Consider the following 19,286-nt stretch of genomic DNA (forward strand, 5'->3'; position numbering starts at 1 on the left):
GTGCTTGCACAGTCGATTTTATAAAATAAATTTTGCTTTTTAGTTTTACCCTTTTTTGTAATTAGTTTGTGTGTTCGTACAATTGATTTATAAAAAAATTTTGTTTTTTGTTTCATAAATTTTTATAATTTGTTTCTGTAATAGTAAATTTATAATTGATTTGACAAAAGGGGTAATATTGTATTTGTGCCATCAAATGGTGAAATTTGACAATTATAAAAAAACGATGAATTAGCAAGTATGGGAATGTTCCCACATATACTTTGTTTTTGCTGGGATTGCAACTTAATATAGCAATTGAGATAACAATTATCAAAATTTTTTATTATAATAATAAACATAAAATATGTTAATAATAATCAATCAAACATTGTTTTGTTCGTGAATGAGATGATAAATGATATATGATATATAAATGATAAACAAAGAATTTACAAATATAATATAATTATTTATAACTATAATCTTTTGTATAATTTGAACTAAACTTTGACGAAATAAAAATATGTTATTAATTTATACATCATCATTCATAAAAAATTGTACCAAATAGATAAAAAAAACATAACACAAATAATAGAAAATAAATTAATAATAATAATATAATAATAAGAACCTTTTTTCAACCGTTGAATAAAAGTTTAAAGCTCTTAGTGTACAAATTTGTAAATTTAATTTCTGTTTTTATTTTTTATTTAAAAATAAATAATACATAGTTTAGCTTGTATTACATGTTAAATTATTTGTGCTAAATCATGGCCTTACTATGATATAGTATATATTTGTTTGTAACTTGGAATCTGTAATGTTCAAAATTAAGACGACGTAATCCAATTGCATGCAAATCTAGGGAATATGAAAAATAGTTAATTAATTGATTTTAATTGCTAAATTGATTATGTGATATGTTTATATGATGCTTTAGTAGTTTTTCTACTTAAATGCATTAAAAATGTATTTTTAAGGGTTATTTGAGTTGTGATCGAGGAACGGAGACTGAGGGCTGAAAATGAAAATGTTTTTATTAAATAATTGTTTTTAGTCATTTAAAATATGGTGGATGTTTTTTCTTATTTTTGAAAATAAGGAGTTTTGAGGTGATTTTATACGCCGGGACGTAATTTTTATCGGTGTTGGATTTTCAACAAAAATACGAACGTTTTGATAATTTGGTTAATAATTTCACAAACTTTTCTACACAAAATAATTTTATTTAGCACTAATGAGATTATTAGGTCTAATTAACTTTGCTAATGGGCCTAAGTCATTGTTATTGTTTTAAATAATTATTTATTAGCATAAAATCTACCCCATAACCCCAAAATCCCATGCACCACTCCCCTAAAACCTCCAAACTCTATTCTCTCTTATTCACGGCACACACATACATGATTATCAAGAGGAAAAGCATCGAAACTTCAAGAGGTTTTCAAGCCATCGTCTTCTCGTCGTCGTTCTTCTATTCGTCAACGTATATTCGTACGTTAAATACTCAAAGGCACGCCAAATTCTTTTCTTTACTAATCATCACACCATATTATGTATTTATTTATGTATTGCATGAAAAAATATATTTTCGTTTTTATGCAAACATGAACCTTAAAGCATGTTGTTTTTTATCCAAAATCATGTTTTATGTGTACATAAGGGGCTGCCATGATTAGGAATGATCAAGGGTTGTTTTTACACGCCTTAAGAAGTCCTAGAACACACAAGAGACACGCTGCACTCGAAGCACAAACAAGCTGGAACCATCTTTCGATTTTGTTGATCAAGGTTCGGGTTCAAGGTTTTATGTTGCATGGCTTGGCTTGGGTCATGGTTGGGTCTCGGTTTGGGTCAAGGAAGGAGTCCTAGCAAGCTGAGACTCCACCCGAGAACCATCGCAACGCATATGGTAAAAAAGGCTCGGCCGAGGGGCTTTGGACTGGGCTAGGTCAAGTCATTAGGGTCCTAAGAGGGTGCACAAGGGGCTGGGTCAGGGGTTGGTCCAGTTGCTAGGGTCCTAGCAAGCCAAACGTAGAGTCCTAGCGCCTTAGGTCTCTCGGCCGAGAGCTGCATCTGATTTGTGGCTGCGGTTCGAGCTTGGGTTCAGGTCCTATGGGTGCTAAGGGTTCATGAGGGTCCAAGGGAGGGCTGGTTCGAAGTTGGCTCAGGCTGGCTCGAAGGTGGCTCGATAAAAAACGAAGTTGGTTCGAGGGTAGTGCTTGGGTTCGAGAATTTGGGTTTTCTTCTTGGTTTTAATTTGAAACGTGACAGTCATGGTTAACGAGGGCTAATTTAATATAAAAAGTATAAGTTTTTAATTTGAGAATTTTATATTAAAGTTTGAATTAATTTGGGATTAAAACGCATTAAAATGAATAATTAAGGAATAATTGAAAAGCCTAGAATTTAGCTAAATAAAATTGTGGTAAATTTAATTTAAGCTTAAATAATTATTTGGGATATTCTAGAGTCAATAGAATTAAGAAAAAGTCAAATTCGAGGATTTTTACGTCTAGGGGTAAAACGATAATTTTATACCCGAAAATTAGTAAATGTCATGGGAGTGTCCTGAATACGGCTTTATATGTTAATATGATTATTTTGCATGTTTATGGATTTTATGATGAACAATAACGTTAAAAGACATGTTACATGCTTGGTTTAAAAGAAAAACGTTATATGCATGTTTAATTTTTATATGTGATGAAAATACGAAATGTTGAAGTAAGTGAAGTAATTGTGACTAATACGCTGATACGATGATATGTTAAAACGTAGGCCAATGCTCAGTTGACGGATGAGAATGTCGCTGATGTCCCCGCTGCCCAGTACTGTGGTTATATGTAGATGGATCCATCGCCCCAATACGAATACGAATACGAATACGAAAGTCACAATTAACGATCTGAATTCAACGAAAATGAATACGTATATGAATATGATGAATACGGATATGTTTATGATGACTATGAATAAGTTTACGATGATATGAAAATGTTTATGAAAAATGTTTATGTTTAAGTTTATACATTATTATGAAAATATTTTACATAAAAATATTTTCATTGTTGCATGTGATCTGTATACGTATTATTTGTTATCAAGATTATGGTTTGCTGAGTCTTTATATTCACTAGATGTGATTGATACAGATGATTATGATAATAATGATAATGGAGGTCTTGATGGTTAATTTTGCTGGACTTAAGGTGCACATAATCCGAGGACCAGCGCTAATTTTCCACACTAGACTTATTATTATGATATATGATTTTTAGGATTATGTTAAAGATATTTTTATGACTTTTAATATGATTTTGAGTGGTTTTTGAGAGGTTGATAGATTTAGCTTTATTACTAAGTTAGGGTTTGCAAACGATTGACATTTTTATGATTTAAACTATTTCCTTTGAGCTTCACATATTGGTTGGTTGTTTTATTTTTAAAATGGTGTCAAAAATACTTTTTATATATATATATATATATATATGTGTATGTATGTATATATATGTATGTATGTATGTATGTATGTATGTATGTATCGGCCGATTTATGGTTATTTTTAAAGGAAAAAATTTCTAGTACTTTTTAAGAAAACAAGTAGTGGACGTTTCAGAATCAATATGAGATGACAAAAAATTTATATAAGTTTTGGAATTCTAAGAAATAATATAAGGTTTTTTGTTAAAACATAAAGTAAGAAATGAACCAGGAGATAGTAAATACAAAGTTCAAGTTTAATCAGTAAATTATAAATTTATGTTGTAGCTCTTTAGCCTACTTAGCCGATAAATGGCGTTTAAGACTAGGGGTGAGAAAAAATATCGAATTTTCGATATACCGAGATTACCGTACTGAAAAAATGTCGAATTTATAGAATTTTCGGTATACCGAAGATTTCAGTACAGTACAGTAACAATACCGAATTTTTTGGTACGATAACGGTATGCAATTTGAAAATTTCGGTGTATACCGGAATACTAAAATACCGAAAAAATATACAAAAATTTTAAAATATATAATATTTTAAAACAATAAATTTATAAAAAATTTAAAATGTAAGATATTTTTCGATATAAAACGGTATATATCGATACCGTACCGAAATTTCGGTATATAGTACAATTTCGGTATAATCGGTATGCTAGTTATATATACAGTATACCGAAATTTTCAGTACGATATCCGTATGAATTTTCTTATACCGTAATTTTCGGTACGATATACGTTAAAGATTTTCGGTACGGTACAGTAGAGTACAATATACCACCCCTATCTAAGACGTTTGTAAGTGATTTTTATGAATTTATATTTCTGAAATGGACTTAGGTAAAATCTTTTATTATTTAATTCTTATGATATATCTTTGTTAAATATTTGTATGTTTTGTAAAAGTTTCATATAAGAACTCTATATTAATCATTATTCCGAGACTTAAATACCTCCTTTTATTAACTCTTCATTTTTCGTTATTTTCTGGAGATATTTGGAAAATAATTTTAGTTAAAATTTATTTTTTAAAAAATATAATTTCAAATATACATAAAAAATATTTTATCAAATTTTTTTTGCTAGCTCTTACTTTACCGTCCGCGTACCTTGGTCCGTGGCATTGGATTTCTACCACCTTCTGGCCAAATTAAACGAAAATCCACCACCTAACCCCCTCCACGTTTTCGTATTCGGTTGCGTGATCACACACACACACACACTCTCTATATATAATCTGCCGTCCCCCTTTCTTTCTCAAGACATTTCTTTCCCAATTCAACCCAATCCAATTTATGCGTGCACAATAGACGGCAGATGTACCTAATGCGCAGACACGTGTAGTGGGGCTGGAGTTAAGTGCACTCGAGTTTTATCAAGATTTTCGAAGTGGGTTTTTCTAATCCCAAGTGCTTTAGCAGATGCAATCCAGTTGCTGCCGCCTGATGTGATGACTATTCTCAGCTTATTGTTTTCCAATGGCTGTTTCCACTTTTTCTTCTGCAATCTCACATCTTGCAGTATTGGTGTTACTACTGACTGTATTCGCAAACCCTAGTTTGATTTTGGCCTCGTCTGCTTATGGTGACTCGGATGTTGACGAGATGGATTCGGATGTGCTGTTGTTTCACCAGGACTATACCCCACCGGCGCCTCCGCCGCCGCCGCCGCATCCTCCGTCCTTGTCATGTGAGTACGATTTGGGTGGGGTTGGTTCTTTGGATACTACCTGCCAGATAGTGTCCTATTTGAATTTGTCGAAGAACGTGTACATAGAAGGGGATGGTAATTTTGTGATTTTGCCAAATGTTACTCTGAATTGTTCGTCCTTCTCGGGATGCGAGCTTACCATAAACGTCACGGGGAACTTCACGTTAGGCCCAAATTCTTCAATAATCACTGGAACTTTTCAGTTAGTTGCAGGAAATGCAAGTTTCGGTAACGGTTCTGCTGTGAATACCACCGGGTTGGCAGGTTTGCCACCGCCTCAGACTAGTGGGACTCCACAGGGGTTGGATGGAGCGGGAGGGGGGCATGGGGGAAGAGGGGCGGCGTGTTTGAATGATAAGAAGAAGCTTGCGGAAGATGTGTGGGGTGGGGATGCATATTCATGGTCAACCTTGGAGAAGCCGTGGAGTTATGGTAGTAGAGGTGGGACAACCAGCAGGGAGGTTGATTATGGAGGTGGTGGAGGTGGGAGGGTAATGATTGTAACTAAATCCCTCCTGGAGGTAAATGGCAGTGTCTTGGCAGATGGAGAAGATGGAGGTAACAAAGGTGGAGGTGGTTCTGGAGGTAGCATCTACATCAAGGCTTATAAGATGTAATTTTTTGTCCAATCTATTGTTACAGTTTTTTTTTTTTGGTTACAGTTTAATGTTATAGCCTAAGTTAAAGAGTTGTGTGATGGCGTTTTTTCCCCTTTGACCCACCATTATTTCAGTTTATTATTCAGCTTATACTGTATTATTGCTCCACCTAGCTGTATTAGATAAAATACGAGGTATCTGAAGCCAGCGGAAGGTTGCTGCAGATTAGAGTTTGATTGGATTGTAATCATATTATTCTTTTAAAGTGCAGGATTGGAATTGGTAGAATAAGTGCTTGTGGGGGTAATGGTTTTGCTGGAGGTGGTGGCGGTAGAGTGTCTGTTGATATATTTAGTAGGCATGACGAACCTGTCATATCCATGCATGGTATGATGACCTGTAATATTTTTCTCCCTTCAATTATCCTTTTAGTTTTAATTTTTTAAATACAATTTCATTAATTTTCCTTGAAATGTTGCATCTTTTGTATTGTGTGATGTTCTACTTTCTTCAACATGATTTGGCTTAGACAGAAAGGATAAAAGTTTCCATGTATTTTTTGCCTGTAAAATGGTGGTGTTATTTTCTATATTGGCTTTGTTTTCCTTGGGAGAGGGTGGGGATTAGATAAGGTTGCTTAGAGGAATAGATGGCACTGGTATTGGAACATTGGTAGTATGGTGACAACTGTTGGTGCTTTTTTGATTTCTGGTTGTTGATTAAAATTAATATTTGTGTAATGCAGAGGTAGATAGGACTCAGTTTCTGACAAATTGTGTTTCTTGTATAAATCTTACATCTGGTTGGTCTATGGCTATCTCGTTGTAGCTGCATCTAGCTTGTACAATCTAGTCCTTAGGGCTATAAAGTGCTTTTCTAAGCAACTGACAAACTGAGTTACATGCCTTATCAACGCAGGAGGAAGTAGTCTTGGCTGTCCTGACAATGCTGGTGCTGCGGGTACATTTTATGATACCGTTCCTCGCAGCCTTACTGTCAGCAATCATTACAAATCAACATATACAGACACCCTGCTCATGGATTTTCCTCAACCATTTTTGACCAATGTCTACATCCAGAACCATGCTAAGGCTGCTGTTCCCTTGTTGTGGAGCCGCGTTCAGGTTGGTGAAACTTAGATTCTTGTTATGTCAGATATTTGGTAGTACCTATTGGACGGGCAATCTTACAACACAGACACATTCGGAACACATGTATTTGTAACTATAAATACGTATGAAATGACATCAATGGGATTTCAATCCTTGGGGTTTACTTGTAATGTTCTATTCCTGGATAGTAAAAGCTCAAAGATCTGTCGAAGTGTCACCTGGTCTATGTGCCAGCTATCTAGCAAAAAGCGACACCGTTCTCTTTCCTGAGCTGGAAAATAAGGCAGTCCAAGACATAAATGATCTAAAGTCACAACAGATCTAATTTCATTTTCTTAATTTATGTTCTGCGTCACTATTATTTTCGGCATGTGGTTTTATTTTTTAAAATATGCTATGAACTTGTTTTTAAAAACTCTGCCTCAGTTATATCTATTGTTATACTTGTCTAAATCAGCGTTGTGTATGCATCATAAGGTTCAAGGACAAATCAGCCTCTTGGCTGGAGCAGCATTGAGCTTTGGACTTGCACATTATTCTATGTCGGAGTTTGAACTGTTGGCAGAAGAGCTTTTGATGAGTGATTCTATAGTTAGAGTAAGTGGCAGTTGTCTAATTTATTTAAGTTTGTTGTGTAATTTGCAAAAAGAGCCTTTTTTATTTGCTTTTCCGAGCTAAATTCCATGAATGATTTATGTTATGAATACTTGTATAATTGATTTGTTTTTCTGCTTAGTCTACCATTCTGTTGAGTGATGTTAGGTTTATGCCAGTATTTTTTCCCTTTCATGATTCATTTATCAGGCTGGAAGTTTGGAAAACACACTATTTTTCATTTCCATATTCATTTACAGGTTTTCGGTGCCCTTCGCATGTCTGTTAAAATGTTTCTAATGTGGAACTCAAGTTTGCTGATAGATGGGGGTGGGGATGAAAATGTTGAGACCTCTTTACTTGAGGCTAGTAATCTCAGTTGTTCTCAAGGTGAACTACCAGCTATAGGTTACCTTAAAGTTTGAAAATTTCTTGTATATCAGTAATTTACTGGCTAATTGGTTATGTAATGTTTACGCAGGAATCATCCCTCATTCATTCTAATGCTAACTTAGGAGTTCACGGACAAGGTTTACTAAATTTGTCGGGACCAGGAGATTGCATTGAAGCACAAGATCTTGTGTTATCATTGTTTTATAGTGTCAATGTGAGAATATATTTTCTTCACCTTTTGTTTTGATGTTTAAAAAATCCAAGCTTAGATATCTCTCAAAGTAGGCTTTATTCAGAGTTAGGTTTCTATTACCTATACTTTTACTTCTTGTTATTGCAAGGGCAAACCAACTCACCTTTCTTATGATTCTGTTTCTGGATTTGAATGGGACAAGGATATTTCTTATTTTTCATTTGCTTTGTTTCTAAAATTTTCTGTTCAAGATTAATATTTTCGTGGATAAGTTGTTTTATCTTACCATATTATATTTGGTTACTTTGCAGGTCTCTCAACATAAATTTTACTATTCTCTCGATTTTTTGCAAACAGTGAACTTTTTTCACTCTCATATGTATTGGCCCAATACATCACTATTTTGCCATTTTCATTTTTTTTAAATTTTCACGTTTCTTATCCCCCAGAAAACCATAAGTAGAATGGGACATACAGAAATTCTTGTGTTGGCAAATAGCTGGGTTTATTATCATTATGTTTGACACGTTGACTTGTTACATCTTTTTCTATGTTTAGTGTATATCCCACATTACCTCTGTGCTGATTGTTCTTTAATGTCTTTGTTATATTTTGTATCTCAAGGCTTCTATTTATGTGTTATGATTTCCTCTATTTCATGTCATATTGGTATGCACCACTGTCTAGATTTTTTCATCCGCCACTATAATTCAGAATATTCGAAGTACTCAAAAAAAAAAAAAACTCCTTTACCTATAGAAGTAAGTACAAAATAATATTCAATTATAACAAATCAATTGACAAGTAAATTTTTCCTACAACCATATAACTGGTAATGTAAGAGCGTGTTAAGTGCATTGTGTAATTAACATTGCAAGAACTTGTTCCTGCAGACATTGTTTCCAATTTGTTTTGTCTGCTGGAAAATTGCGCATGATCTTGAACGAGTATTCTTGTCTTATTTGATAAATTAAGTATAGTTTTAGGTTGTGCTGCGTGGCTACATGCAACATATATTTTATTGAATTAATTAGGTTCTGTATTTTCCTCATGTCAAAATGAAGATTGGACCTGGGTCTATTCTCCGTGGTCCTTTGAAAAATGCCTCTAGAGATGCTTTGTAAGTTTTGCTTTTAATTCAATTTTAATCAGTTACAGAAATGTGCCAGTCTACCTTGCCTCAATTCATTTTTTTGTTGCTTGTTTAGAATGCTCAAACTAGATTGTGAGTCACAAGTTTGTCCCACTGAACTACTTCACCCACCTGAAGATTGTAATGTGAATTCTTCTCTGCCCTTTACCCTACAGGTGCATATTTTGTTTGGAAATAGTGAATTTTGTGATTTTACATTTATGTGTTGTTCAAAACCTATTATCTTTCTTAGTTATTACATAGCTTTTTGTTGGGATAGTTCTTTTCAATATATTAGTTGCATGCAGATTTGTCGTGTGGAGGATATCCTTGTTGAAGGAATTGTTGAAGGTTCTGTTGTTCATTTTCATAGAGCAAGAACCATCAAGGTTCCCTCCTGGGGTATCATTAGTACATCTGGAATGGGTATGATTCTAACTCTTGTACGTGCGGCAGCTTTAATACTTTTCTATGTAGACAAGTAATGGACATAGCTGGAAATATATTTTTTTGAAATGGAAAAATTTCTGCTTAATGAAACAATCTGTAGTCAATCAAAAACACTGTATCTCTGTTACAGAACCACATCAACCACCATTTCCATTATTTTGAGTTTGCTCTATGTGCAGGCTGCGTTGGTGGCGTTGGTCAAGGAAACGTATTGAGTACTGGCCTTGGCAGTGGTGGTGGTCATGGTGGTAAAGGTGGAATGGGCTGTTATAAAGATGACTGTATCGAGGGTGGCATATCATATGGAAATGCAAAATTGCCCTGTGAACTGGGTAGTGGAAGCGGAAATGAGAGCTCAGCTGTGTTTACTGCTGGTGGTGGCATTTTGGGTGAAATATCTTTTGATTTATTTTTTCTTATTTCAGTGATGTAGCTCTTTGTTTTTTGGAAACTTCTCTATTTTTTGTGCTGATTGAGTATAGATTTTTTGATCAATTTGGTATGCAGGTTTGTTGATTTATGATTGTTATCGTTGGTAGTTTTTGATGAAATTATTAAGTTGAATAAAGAAATTGAAATATCTGCTTTCCCATTATCTAAATCATAAACGGAAGAATTCTCGATCTCGATAGGTTCAAAAGTGATATCAGGATCATATTTAGGTTGACGTTCTTAGTATATCATATGCGTTATTTTATGCTTCTCCTTGCATTCTTTTGGTGAATTTCTGTGCGGCACTTGGATGCTTACCATTCTGGGCTAGTGGAAGCAGGAAATGGATCTTTTATTTTGATATCGACAGGCCTTGCTTTTTTCAGTGTTGACATTCCATGTTATCCCCAAAGAAATCTTCAAAGCTAAAGATAGGTGGTTTGCGATGGATATCTATGGCAGAAATTTACTCCCATCTTAGTTATCAGATGCTTTATGAAATTAGTCACATTTATGATTTAACTTTTATGTGCATACCTTTGTGCTCTCTGCTCTGAAATTTCTGATTGGGTCCTGAACTTGTTTCTTCTCTTATTCTTATTCATTTGCCCTTTGTTCGCAGTGATGGGTTCATTGGAGCATCCCTTGATGAATTTAAATGTTGAAGGTTCCATTAAGGCTGATGGGGAGAGCTTCCAAGTGAAGAACGGCTATATTGATAATGTATATGTGGGACCTGGGGGTGGATCTGGGGGAACTATATTGGTGTTTTTGCACTTTTTGGCTCTTGGTGAATCTGGCACTTTATCAAGTGTTGGAGGTCATGGTAGCCTTGGTGGTGGTGGAGGTGGAGGTGGTGGCAGGATTCATTTTCACTGGTCGGACATTGCCACTGGAGATGAATTTTGGCCATTAGCTGTAGTGAATGGCAGCATTAATTTGAGGTTAGTGAAAATACTTAACCTGCATGTGCTTATCTATACCAAGTTTTTTTTTATTTGCTTCGTCACATAGTTGTGCTTGATTTTAACCTCTAACTGCATTTGTGTTATTTTATTTCATTCTACTGGTTTTGATCTTTAGTTCATTCTTTGAACCTTTGCATATTTTATCTGATTGTGCAGTTCTTCAGCTTAACAATCATGTTATCTTTCCTTTAATGTCGTTCTACATTTTTCTCTTGCTGACTTTCTTCAATTTTTCTGTACGCATCCACATTTTTTATCTTTTTCTTCATAGAGCCTTCTTTTGGTCTATTACACCTGTCCAGGGTCTGATCAATTTTAATATCACGCTTTTTGATAATGATCGACAGGTATTAATCAACAATGTTTTTCCAGTTTGTTTCTAAAATTGAGCGTACGGAAAGGGTGTTAGGTATGTTATTGAAGCTATGTCTGGCAACAATTCCTGTTTTACATACTGAGTTGTGATCAGGTTGCAAAATCAATAATTTAAGACTAGCATAAGATTTACAACTGAAAAATTAAGGCTTGGGAGGCATCTTATAGTCTTATGTTTGAGGGTTGGCAGTACCACTTTACTGAATTATCAAAGCTGAAGCTGTAGTGCTTATCTCATCCACTGTAGTGTAGGGTGTGTGCAATTTTGACTGTTGAAAGAAGCTGTGCATACGGTATCCTTTTCCTGTGTCAGTGGCTTGTTATTTACTTTAATGTGTACTAATTTACAAGCAGGGCCTCGTCAGTAGAGGCAAACAAATGTCAAGTACTAAAATTGGAAGTGTTATAGTTGCTTTTTGAACATCTCATGTATTTATGAATAATCAGTTGAATCACGATGTGGTATGGATGTTTAAGATGAATGTACTTATCAACATGAATGGATGCTCAAAACCTTTTGAATTGCTGCTTTTTAATCTGTCTACAGTTTTGTTATTTGGATTGCATTTTTTTAGTAATTCTAGGTTGTCTTCTTTACCATAGGGGTGGATTAGGTGGCAACCAAGGTAATACTGGTGAAAATGGAACTGTTAGTGGAAAAGCTTGCCCCAAAGGACTTTATGGAATATTCTGTGAGGTAGTTTATTTTTCATCAATTGGTAGTAGATTTTATAGATTTGTCTCACTTCTTCAACATTGTTCATTAGAAGCTTTATTATTTTTGTGGTGTTAAAAATAACTTTAAAAGTTGAGATAGGAAGAATGCGATATACTGTGGTGATTGTTGAATATTTAATTTAATATGAAAAATGCTTGTTAGATGAACTCACTCGCCACATCGTTATAATGGCTTCTTTTGCAAGATTTTGAGCTGGTGAAACCTGCCAACTTTCTTCGTCAAGATGTCATCTAATGATTTTTTTGGTCTTTCTTGTTATCAGATAAAAAGTAAACCTTGCTTTGAAAAGCTACAAGTTTGTAGGTGATAGAACCATCTGCTGTTGGATGTTGATGTTTTTCTTTCAAATTTCTGCAGGAATGTCCTGTTGGCACGTATAAAAATTCAACTGGATCTGATAGATCCCTCTGTTTTTCATGCCCAAGTAATCAACTTCCCAATCGTGGCGGTTATGTTCATGTCCGAGGTATTCATTGTGGGAATTTGTCCCTTTATGGAGGCTTTTTATCATTAGGAGATGTTGATGTCATTATCATTCTCTGTTAGTCCAATGTGTTTTGGGCGAATCTGTACTCGATTCTTATTATGATAGAAATAAACAGTAGCATTGGATTGTTTTGTCATATATGTTTTAGGTGGGCTAGATTTAATTTGAGATTATTGTTTGCTCCATGTAGGTGGTGTTACAGAAACACCTTGCCCTTATACATGCATTTCCGAGAGATATCACTTGCCACACTGCTATACAGCTCTTGAAGAGTTGATATATACATTTGGTGGACCCTGGCTTTTTTGTCTGCTTCTTTTGGGCCTACTAATTTTGCTTGCTTTGGTGCTGAGTGTTGCACGGATGAAGTTCATTGGCGTTGAGGAGTTATCAGGCCCAACACCTATGCAGCAGGGTTCTCAAATAGATCACTCATTCCCTTTTCTGGAGTCCCTTAATGAAGTATTGTCTGATTAACCTTGCATGTCTAATTTTATAATAATATTTTTTATATGTATGTGGTGCAATATACTATTTTTATTAAAATTTCAAAATCCAGCAACTAGTGGTAATTAGGAAAGAAAATTTAATTCTCAATCAGGTTTTGGAAACTAACAGAGTTGAGGAGTCACAGAGCCACGTGCATAGAATGTATTTTATGGGTCCTAATACATTTAGTGAACCTTGGCATCTTCCTCATACACCTCCTGAGCAAGTTAAGGAGATAGTGTAAGTTCTTTCTTTATTTTGCCCCTGGCTGATTTCTTCTTACGTTGCTTATCTGAATATTGTGTGTAATCTAGAAAAGATAGATTATACCTCGTATGCCATATGACTTGATGGATATACTTTTTAAAATCATTGAATGGGCAGGTATGAGGGTGCGTTTAATACCTTTGTGGATGAGATGAATTCTCTCGCTGCATACCAATGGTGGGAAGGATCACTACATAGTATTCTTTGTTTTATCGCGTATCCCCTTGCATGGTCTTGGCAACAATGGAGGCGGAAAATCAAGTTACAAAGAATACGAGAATTTGTGCGGTCTGAATATGACCATGCTTGCTTACGTTCTTGCCGTTCACGTGCTCTATATGAGGGTCTGAAGGTTGGTTTTGAAAGGATCTGTATGTTGCGAATAATCTTTCAAGGTTGAATTAATATTGTATTCTTCATGGGCTAGATGTTATATTCTTGGAATTTTGTATATTTTCACGCTGTTGAATGAGAAACACTTGTCTATTTACCATGTTAACAATTCCTTTAATGATTCAAGGTTTTTCCCCCAACGAAGCATTTAAAGAATGGCCAGTTCATATTAGGGGTATAATCGGATCAAATCGAGTAGAGATTTTTTCATGTTAGCATATGTTTTTCTTGTACAAACTGATCTCCATTTCCCATCTCACTGAAAGCCATTTGTTTGAAGCAGTACTTAGTTTGAAAGATTCAAACTAATCCTTGTTTATCATGTCTGTGGTAGGTGGCTGCCACTCCAGAGTTAATGCTAGCTTATGTTGACTTTTTCCTTGGAGGAGATGAAAAGAGAAGTGATCTTCCTCCTACTCTTCGCCAAAGATTACCAATGTCTCTATTATTTGGAGGAAATGGAAGCTATATGACTCCTTTCTCACTTCATAATGACGGTATAATTACCAGTCTCACGAGTCAGGTACGTTGTTACTGCCGGGGCTTTGAATTTCATGTGTGCATGAACATGAATTTCTTGGAAAAGCCATTCTTCTCTCTTCTTGTTATTAAGTAGAGAATTGTACTTACTATCTCTTTTTCCGCCAGTCTGTGCCCCCGACCACGTGGTATCGCTTCGTGGCAGGTCTAAATGCACAGTTGCGCTTGGTACGTCGGGGTTGTCTTCGATCAAAATTTCGTCGTGTCATCCGCTGGCTTGAAGTTTATGCTAATCCCACATTAAGGACCTATGGGGTGTGTGTGGATCTTGCGTGGTTTGGGGCAACCGCTGGGAGCTTTTGTCATTATGGACTCTTGATTCATGCTGTTGAAGAAGAAACTAACCTTGTATCATTAAGATCGCCTGATGGATCACGTGGAGACCAAGAACATTCACAGTATGAATTATGATTGCACATGCATCTGTGACTATGAATTTCCTAAATAAAAAATAAGGGATGCGCCTTATTTTGAGTTCATGAATACTTGTGATGTTCCAACACTTGAAAAAATAATAATTTTGGCTACAGGTTAACCTGTGTGAGTTCCATTCTGATGATGGCATTTTTTTTTATTGTTTTTTTATTATTAATGTGTTGCAAATATTATACAGCTAGTCATATGAAGTGCCCGTGTTTTTCTAATGTACTTGATTAAATGGGAAGAAGACTGATTCCCCAGCTTGCCTACAAAGTGACGCAAACTGTTGATGAATAACTGTATGAGTTACGGAATTGTTACCACAATAACTCAATGCTCTATTGGTTTGTTCCTTTCACTGTGTGGATATGGTGTTTCTCTGAGGCTGTAAATTTTTTTTTCAAATTGAGTTACGGTATTCGTGTTACCTGTTTGTTGTAGCATGTGTTAAGAGTTTTATATTACAGTCATCTACTTGAATGTCTGCTTACGCCCACTGTTGAATTTGTTGAAAGTTCTTCTAATTCAAGTTCCTGTTTTTCCAAGATTTTTGCTTCCAACTCTAGGCTTTCTATAAACTTGTTCTTTCCTACATTGTGGTTGCAATGGTGGTACAACTTTTATCTCTGAACCTTGGCCCTTGAAGCTTGCAAACAGCGACTTTACTGATATTATTTAGATCCTAAATTTAACAAGTCCTTGCTTGCCCTTTTCCTTATAATGAAGTGTTTACGACTCTGGCTTTAATCTTCTGTTGAATTACATATTATGTTGCACCACATTGCTGTAAAATATTTTCTTTTAAGTTTTACATTTGTTGATGCAGTAATTGATTTTTTGGGTGACTAGTATGGATTTTTCTCGCTACTTGTGAGTAATTCCTGTTCCTTGTCATCTCCATGAGTTGCTATCAACAATCATTGTTGCAATAAAATTGAAGTTGGTCGAAATAGATTTACTGTTTTTCTTGAATACCGACATATTAATTGTTAAATACACTTGAAATAGCACATGATTTAAGTTGGTTGACTTTCTCTAGTTGAATATGTTATTTGTAGGAATAGAAATCGGAGAATCATATCTTCTTCACTGTTTATTTGATCTCATTTTCCTGGTTGATTTTGTGATGCAGAAACATTAATGTCTATATAAAAGATGGAACTCCTGGGACCACTGAAGGTAATCCAAGGCCGAATATTAATGGCGGGATTTTGGATATTAGCAACTTAAAGGTGCTTGATGAGAAAAGAAAGAGATTTTTTGCACTCTCTTTTCTAATTTACAATACTAAACCGGTTGGTCATCAGGTATGTTTCTTACCACCCCGTCACACGTATGTTCAAATTCATCTTTAGAGGTGGATACCCGAAAATTGAATGCTATAGGTAGGGTTAGGTGTTACTTTAAGTTTGGGATTTACCCAGCCCAATCAACTTTAGGGAGACTGTTGGGTGATTGGAGTGTTGGTTAGTTTCTGGTTACTGAATAAATCTACCAACAATAGGCTCTGTTTTGAGTATGTCTGATCACTTGCTGCATTCCGCCTGTATTTGTGTCTGTCATCAAACATCTCACATTCAGGGTTACTGTGGATACACAAGCAGTTTGGTTAAAATTCACTTTTTTAAATGAGACTCAAGTGTTTTTCCTTTCTTGGAAAGAAAACCTACAAATAATTGTATGTTCACCTATCATAGTTGAAACACATTTTCTCTAGTTCTAAAAAGAAGCCCTAAGGCCACATTTCTTGTTTCTAGATTCTGGCTTTTTATATCACTTCGTAATTGTAAAGTTGCTGGTATGTTTTTTATTTGATTTGAGGAGAAACGATACCTATATGAGGTGTAACTGAAACTCAATGCCATTGTTAATACAAATATAGATTTGATTGAGAGGGGATGGATTTGAAGTCAGCCAGGATGAATTATATCTAAACAACAAAAATGTTTAAATATTAGATTTGAAATGCTTGATTTCAAACAACTCGATCCAAACATTCTCTGAAAGTCCAACCAAGCATCAACTATTTGAAGTTACAATTTTTTTTGATTAACAATACTTCTCCATTCAAATGCTTTCTCAGACAGGACTGACGTTGGCGGTCAGTGTTGAGTCTGATCTATTTTACGGTTCGTAAATACAAAACAAGATATTAATTCCAAACATTGATGTACGATATTAGAAAACCCTCTTCCACTCTTGTGTTTTTTCCTTTGATTTAACGGGGTCGTGTCATACCTCAGATTTGGAATTCTTGAAGGCTTGTGTATGAAAAACAAAATAAAACACTCGTACAATGGCATATTGAAAGCAACACACTGAGAATTTCTACAAAATCTCAGTTACCAGAGTCCCATCTTTTAACATCTCATTCACCTGATAATGTCCCATCTTTTAACATATTTCCATTTTTGCTGCTCCTTTTCTTTTATGTATGAATGTGAATTCCTGGTGTATGATTGTTTGAATTCATGAGTTCTGTTATAGCATTCTGGAGTAAAGCATCCTTACAATGAATTGCCAGTCCTCAATGTGGGACAAAACAGTCTTATGAAAAGAAATTGAGCAGCAATCTGACCTTAACTACCCTCCATACCTGATACTTGCCGTGTCTGTTAATATAGTTTATGCACTACCTGAAGCTTGTGTACCCAGTTTGGACCCTCCCGAAAAAAACAACTGATCCACTCTACTTTTCTGAACGTTTGTCTTGTGTTGTCATTTTCCTGAAAAAAGCTCGTACCTTGTGCTGCAGGACCTCGTCGGTTTGGTCATCTCTATCCTGCTTCTAGGAGATTTTAGTCTGGTGTTGCTCACGTTGCTTCAGTTGTACTCATTTTCTTTAGCAGATGTGTTTTTTGTCTTGCTTATTTTACCCCTGGGGATTTTACTTCCATTCCCTGCGGGTATCAATGCTTTATTCAGTCACGGACCACGTCGATCAGCAGGTCTTGCACGTGTATATGCTTTGTGGAACATTTTATCCTTGATAAATGTTGTAAGCTTCTCGATCCATTCTTGATTTACTTTAAATATCTCTCGGACAATGATCAATCAAATTAAGTTATGCTGGCACCACCATGTGCGTAAATAGAGTAGGCTATGTAAGGAACAGATATGCTGGTGTGCCTGACCTTTTGAATGAAGATACAAATATCAATATGTTATTCTTTGTAAACATTATATCATGTCAAGCTTCGAAACGCATTGTGGAAAGATTTTCTGTACACTATTGAATTTTAGGCTTCAGTTCTGTTTTTGCTTTCTATTTCACATGATTTCCCTATCGGTTTACCCTTGCAGGGCGTTGCGTTCATTTGTGGCTTTCCTTCACCATTCTACTCAATCGAGTAAGAGATTTCCAAATTTTCAGTCATGGAACAAGTAAGCCAAAACTGAAGCTTTTTTATTTTTGCCATTACATCATACCTTTACTGTCACTTATGAATTGTATATACAACAGGGACGAAAATGAATGGTGGATTTTTCCATTTGCACTTGTCGTGTGTAAATGCATCCAATCACAGCTCGTTAATTGGCATGTTGCAAATCTGGAAATTCAAGACCGATCGTTGTACAGTAACGACTTCGACTTGTTCTGGCAGTCTTGATATTTACTCCAAACAAAATGTTTTCCACTCTAATTCCCATCAATTTTTTTAATGGGTTTGTTTAATATGGAATATTCGTGGTAGTCCTTTTGACACAGGAGTAGAAAAGTTGTATTGGAAAGAAAGGGAAATGGGATGTTTAGATAGGTGAGAGTCCTTAATTTTGTAGTCGTTTTGTGCAGATACAATCCCCTCGACAATGTTATATTATATCAATCAACAAATAAGATATTCCCATTATCACTAGGAGGTATCTATTTGATAATTTATCTATCTTATCTTATTTTATGTTTATTTTGACATATTATTTATTCATTTATCAATCAAAATTTTAAATTTAAATTACAATATTACTTTTAATAAATAGTATTGTTAATTATTAAAACCAAAATAATAATATATCATTTTATCTCAAATTTCATCCATTAAAATTTATCAATCAAATATTATATTAATAATATTTTTTTATCATATTATATTATTTATTTTAATATTATTATTTTATCTTTTAACTTCGAATTCAAACGGTGCTTTATGCTTAATAGGTGTGTATTTCTTGATTCACTCGGGTTCTGTTCTTTGTTTATCTAATTAATGGATTTTTCTAATTCTTTCTTTGTTTTTTTACCGTTATTATCTCATCTTTACTCTTAGTGAGTTTGGAGTTGGTGGGTTTGGAAGGAAAAGAAGGGAAAGGGAACAAAATTTAAAACTTTGGTGGTTTGGGCGATTTTAATGGAAGGAAAAGGAACGACATTTTAAAAAAAAAAAAGAAAAAAAGATTTAGAGTAAATTTTTCCTTCCAAATATGCTGGAAATGGTAGAAAAAGTAAAAATTTTCTTTCCTCTTTTCTATGCTCATCCATTCATTTCCCTACCAACTTTGAAACTAGCGTTTTGACAAT

General features: G+C 34.9%; 1 protein-coding gene across 1 annotated transcript; it reads left to right on the top strand.

The window, feature by feature from the left end:
- Nucleotides 1-4,678: 4,678 nt before the first annotated feature.
- LOC142525099 (uncharacterized) lies at nt 4,679-18,628 on the top strand. Its single transcript, XM_075629270.1, is given in 24 exon segments — nt 4,679-5,800; nt 6,058-6,173; nt 6,705-6,910; nt 7,376-7,495; nt 7,753-7,870; nt 7,901-7,911; nt 7,974-8,099; nt 9,143-9,198; nt 9,287-9,386; nt 9,519-9,636; nt 9,840-10,049; nt 10,715-11,036; nt 12,039-12,132; nt 12,532-12,640; nt 12,852-13,123; nt 13,263-13,390; nt 13,535-13,769; nt 14,145-14,333; nt 14,459-14,748; nt 15,903-16,077; nt 17,526-17,768; nt 18,074-18,096; nt 18,098-18,154; nt 18,234-18,628. Coding segments are annotated over 24 exon segments (4,311 nt in total). The 5' UTR covers nt 4,679-4,955; the 3' UTR covers nt 18,382-18,628.
- Nucleotides 18,629-19,286: the final 658 nt, after the last annotated feature.

This window comes from Primulina tabacum, chromosome 14 (assembly GCF_025594145.1).
Source record: "Primulina tabacum isolate GXHZ01 chromosome 14, ASM2559414v2, whole genome shotgun sequence".
Classification (NCBI taxonomy): Eukaryota; Viridiplantae; Streptophyta; class Magnoliopsida; order Lamiales; family Gesneriaceae; genus Primulina; species Primulina tabacum.